A 4,557-nucleotide genomic window follows, 5' to 3' on the forward strand; every position below is an offset into this window, starting at 1 on the left:
ACGGACCAGATCACAAAATGGCTGCACTCTCTAAAACTAATATGCATATTGTACACATGTAGGGCAATTTTTTAAACTTGAAGTCACAATAATGCATGCAAGTTTGCTTTTTTTAAACAAATTTTATAATTTGTTCATGCTACCTAGATTCAAGAGAGCTGTTTTTGAACATTTGCAATACCTCACCTCTTGTTAATAATTCTAGTGCATGCATATGGTGTATACAGGTAAGTAAACATGCATTGATTTTTCACATTCTAAAACTATGGCAGTTTAGGCCATATTGTGCTGCCTGCATTTTATCTGCAATGCAGTGTGTCTCTAACGTTTTCAATCCCGTATTAATAGGTGGCATTTACACATAACACCTATATAGCAGCAAAGCTAATACAGCTTGTGATTAAAAATGTTTAAAAATAGCTAATAAATCAGATTATCTTGAGGTATTATTTCTTGCAAGTCAAAATGGAGAGCAAAAAAATCAACCCTAATTTTAGTTTATGTATACACTGAAAATAGCAACAATAAAAATAAGCATTTGTAGCAGACATATTCCATCTTCACTATTATTTTGCTACCTTTGGTAAATTACTGGGGCAGATCTTGAAGTTAAAAACCCACGTTTAGAAATAAGTGCACGCTTCACCCACTATATAGCAGCAGACTGTTTGCCCCTACGCAAAACATTCTCATATCTAATTTTAACTTTACATATAAAAATAACTTGGAGAAAATACAAAAAAACATTTTATTTTAACATGAAAATATCACAAAAATTAGTAAGCCTGAGATGTAGGGTTTTGGTGAAAAACAAGAGGCTTGTAGTGTTTTGGCTGCTGATAAAGATGCATGTATTGAGTTGGGTGAAAGCAGAAGAATGCACTTATTTCTTCCGCATGTCAGTATCTTCAGACACAGTAAGCCACATGCAGCCTTTCTCTCCTTGTCCAACGGAAGCAGGTTTGCTACTCCTAGTTCCAGCGGAAGTGGATCTGACGTGGGCGGTCAGCACCTTCCTTTACCAATGGCTTATGGAACTCACGTCCTGCACGAGAGTGGATATTTGCCCAACAAAACTCACAGTAATACTGCAGGCAAGTGACATTGGCACAAAAAAAGGGAGCAAATTTTCCACCACAGCGTGCGCCCTGGCATTCATCACACATCTGGTCATCTAGCACATATGGCTTTACCTCCACCTAGAAAATGACAGAAAAATGTCTTAGTAAGTCTGCTTTAGAAATCATTTTAGTAATAATTTAAAATGTGTTCTAGAGAAAAAAACACAACACAGCATTAAATGTTGAGAAAGTAGGCAGTTTCCCAGGGAAATGCTTTACTACACAGTAGGTAAAAAAATTCATTTTGTTCTTGAACTAATCATTTTTATATTATGTTTCATGCTTATAATTGACCATGTGATTAAATAAGCACTTAGTTTGGAAATTTTGCTATATGTTTGGCAATGTAATCTTCAGAAGACTATAAACTGAATGGTACTTACTATATTTTCCATTGACAGAAAATAATTTTAAAAACTACAAAAATCTAACTGATTTGTAAAACATTCCACCCTGACTTTCCTGAAGTAACATCATAAAAATACCTGTGTATTACTATTTTCAGAGGTTACTGTGAGTGAAAAAGCAAAGGGATATCAAGCAGTCATGGCAGACAAATGGTTTTTACATATTTGTCCCTTTGTTTCAATACCACCTGTGCACCAGGACAGCACCGACCCTGGCAGCATTTCTCCTCCGCAGGTGAGCTGTACCTGCTTGTACGTAACTGGTTCAGAACCAGGACTGTGGATAATGTTATTACGGGCATGTCTAGACTTTTGTGAATTTATAAGATAGAAAGTCAAAGTCCCACTGTGAAGGCCTGACTTGGTAGAAGACCTCAGATTGCAGTAAGGTCTGATTCCTAAAACTCTTAACCTCATCTGTTAAACAAGGATTAAAGAACCTGCCCACTCGAGTGAAGACTAGATAATGCAAGTAAAAACATTTAAGACAGTGCCACAGTAAATACTCTGTAAATGAGCATTAGCTACTATTAGCCAAGATAGCCTTGTTTTCTTGCTTCTCTCTGAACCAAAGGTTACTACTACCTTTGTCTGAGTGAATAGTGTCAGGCAGCCTTTCCTGAGGAGGGCAGAAAAATTGGAGTGTTTTAATAGCTTGGCTTGAGATAAGGTAGTGTTTGCCCACAGTAAAAATCAGTGACCCAACGATTTCTACTCTGGATGTATTCTATTGAAATATTTGCATTTGTGCAGAAATTGTATATATAAGGGTGTTTTCTGCAGCATTATTTGTACTAACAACAATTATAATTGGAAACAACCTAAAAGTTGATAAGAAGAACTGTAAAACAAACCTTTCATAGGAAGGCAATGGATTTGCATTGTTTATATTTGCAGTTCATTTCAACATTTATTTCTTATTAATACTAATCTCTATTTAACTTTGCATGTGTGAAACAGTTTCATCAGTTCTTCACCTAGTCTTATTTTCCATAATACCTTAGTAGCACATATCTGGAAAAATAAACTTCTCTTAGGGATTCCACTGCCTGTGTAAGAAGGAATGTTTCTCAATTCACCTGCTCTGCATATGAGTTGCTACTTAAGAATCAATACTCTGCCCCAAATAATTGTCCTTCATTCTCATTTTGGAAACAAATAGGTATGAGGTATGACAATACAACAATCTTTTCCCTCTGCTTCTGAATATTAAACAACTACAAATATATACAATATAAATAATTTCCTCTGTGACTGTATCACCTCTCTGCAGGAGTGGGGGTTAGCCTACATCAGAGGTCTATAGCATGGCTGCACATTCGAATCACCTGGGGAGAACTGGCTGCATCCCAGACTAATTACAGCAGAATCTCTGGGTGGGACCCAGATGTCAAGGTTTTTCTAAAGCTCCTATGTGACTTTAGTGTGCAGCCAAGGTTCAAAACCACTGAATTAGAGAAATTCTAAGGTTCAAAAAAATTTCATATGCATATCTGAATAAAAGCAGAGCCCATTCTCAATTTTTTCCCAATATTTTAAGTAACAACGCAAACAAACAAAACACTCTGCATGTAATTAACAGAACCTATGCTATACTTCTTTTCTAAATGGTAAGGTTTGGTAATTAAATTGATGACACTTCTAAAGTACATGGTCTAGTCCAGTGGTTCTCAACCTTGGCTGCATATTAGAATCACCTGGGAATCTTTTTAAAATCCTGATTTCTGGGCCTCATCCTCTGGAAATTCTGTTTGTTATGGAGTGGGACACAACATTAGTAACAAAGAAACAGAATTTCCAGAGGATGAGGCCCAGAAATCAGGATTTTAAAAAGATTCCCAGGTGATTCTAATGTGCAGCCAAGGTTGAGAACCACTGGTCTAGTCAATTAGCATTAATCAACTCCCCTGTCCCCCAAATAGTCTTTTATTGTGCAAAACAGTCTCCCAGAAGAAGCTTCAAAACACTGTTACACTGGAAAATAAGAACACACTTAAGTTAAAGCTACTAATTAGAATATAAAAAGTTAATTTACCTAATAGTCCTAGTATATCTCTCATCTGTACTATAAATGTAAACATGATCATTTTAGAATACTGCTTAGGTTTATATAGAAACAATTCACAGATTTTAGTATGAAATAGATTTGTAAATGAACCACTGAGTTTTTTCCACTCCTTCCCCTATTTCAGATAGTAATCTGTACTCAGAATTACACAACGGGGTGGCTGGCTTTCAGTTAGCATTAGTAGGACTTCCTAAAAGTTCTTATTGTGATGATCTAACAGTACTACTAAAGAGTAACTGTTTTAAAGTTTAGGACAATTATTTTGTATATGCAGTTTATTTGCATATTTATTATTGTGTATCTTTATACAAATATGAATACATTTTTATTTTAGACTAGAGGCCCAGTGCATGGATTCGTGCACCGTTGGGGTCCCTCAGCCTGGCCTATGCCCTCTCACAATCTGGGACCCCTTGGGGGATGTCAGAGAGCCGGTTTTGGCCCGATCCCCGCAGACCAGGCCTAGGGACCCCACCGGTGCACAAATCCGTGCACTGGGCCTCTAGTAGGCATATAAGATCTTTGGTTAATCTCTTCCCGCCCTCTCCCCTCCACCCTTCCCTCTGAGATTTATCAGTCTGTTCCATGTTTCCATGCCTGTGGTTTCTACTCCTGTGTTGAGCTTCTGCCCCCTGGTGGTCAGTGCATGTCACAGCTATCAGCCCATTGCTTAGGCTTTTATATATATACTAGAGGCCCAGTGCACGAAATTCGTGCACAGCAGGGTCCCCTCAGCCCAGCCTGCACCCTCTCAAATGTGGGGTTTAGGCCCGGGGATCAGGCCTAAACCGGAAGTCAGACATCCCTCTCACAATCCTGGACTGCTGGCTCCTAATCACTCACCTGCCTGCCGGCCTGGTTGCCCCTAACTGCCCCCACCTGCAGGCCTGATTGCCCGTAACTGCCCCCACTGCCGGCCAGGTCAACCCCAACTGCCCCCTCCCTGCTAGCCTGGTCACTC

The 4,557-nt window shown here is 38.7% G+C and overlaps 1 protein-coding gene across 11 annotated transcripts in view; it reads right to left on the minus strand.

Moving 5' to 3' along the window:
• The window catches only part of CPEB2 (cytoplasmic polyadenylation element binding protein 2), a 64,529-nt gene that overhangs the window by 2,779 nt on the left and 57,193 nt on the right, over positions 1 to 4,557 (minus strand). For all 11 annotated transcript variants that reach the window (XM_014549325.1, XM_014549323.1, XM_005878145.2 and 8 more), the window contains one exon: positions 1 to 1,199. This exon is cut by the window's left edge and continues 2,779 nt beyond it. In XM_014549325.1, the coding sequence (XP_014404811.1) occupies positions 972 to 1,199 (228 nt within the window). In that variant the 3' untranslated portion in view covers positions 1 to 971. The remainder of the gene's footprint in view (positions 1,200 to 4,557) is intronic.

Source organism: Myotis brandtii, unplaced genomic scaffold (genome assembly GCF_000412655.1).
Source record: "Myotis brandtii unplaced genomic scaffold, ASM41265v1 scaffold547, whole genome shotgun sequence".
NCBI classification, from domain to species: Eukaryota; Metazoa; Chordata; class Mammalia; order Chiroptera; family Vespertilionidae; genus Myotis; species Myotis brandtii.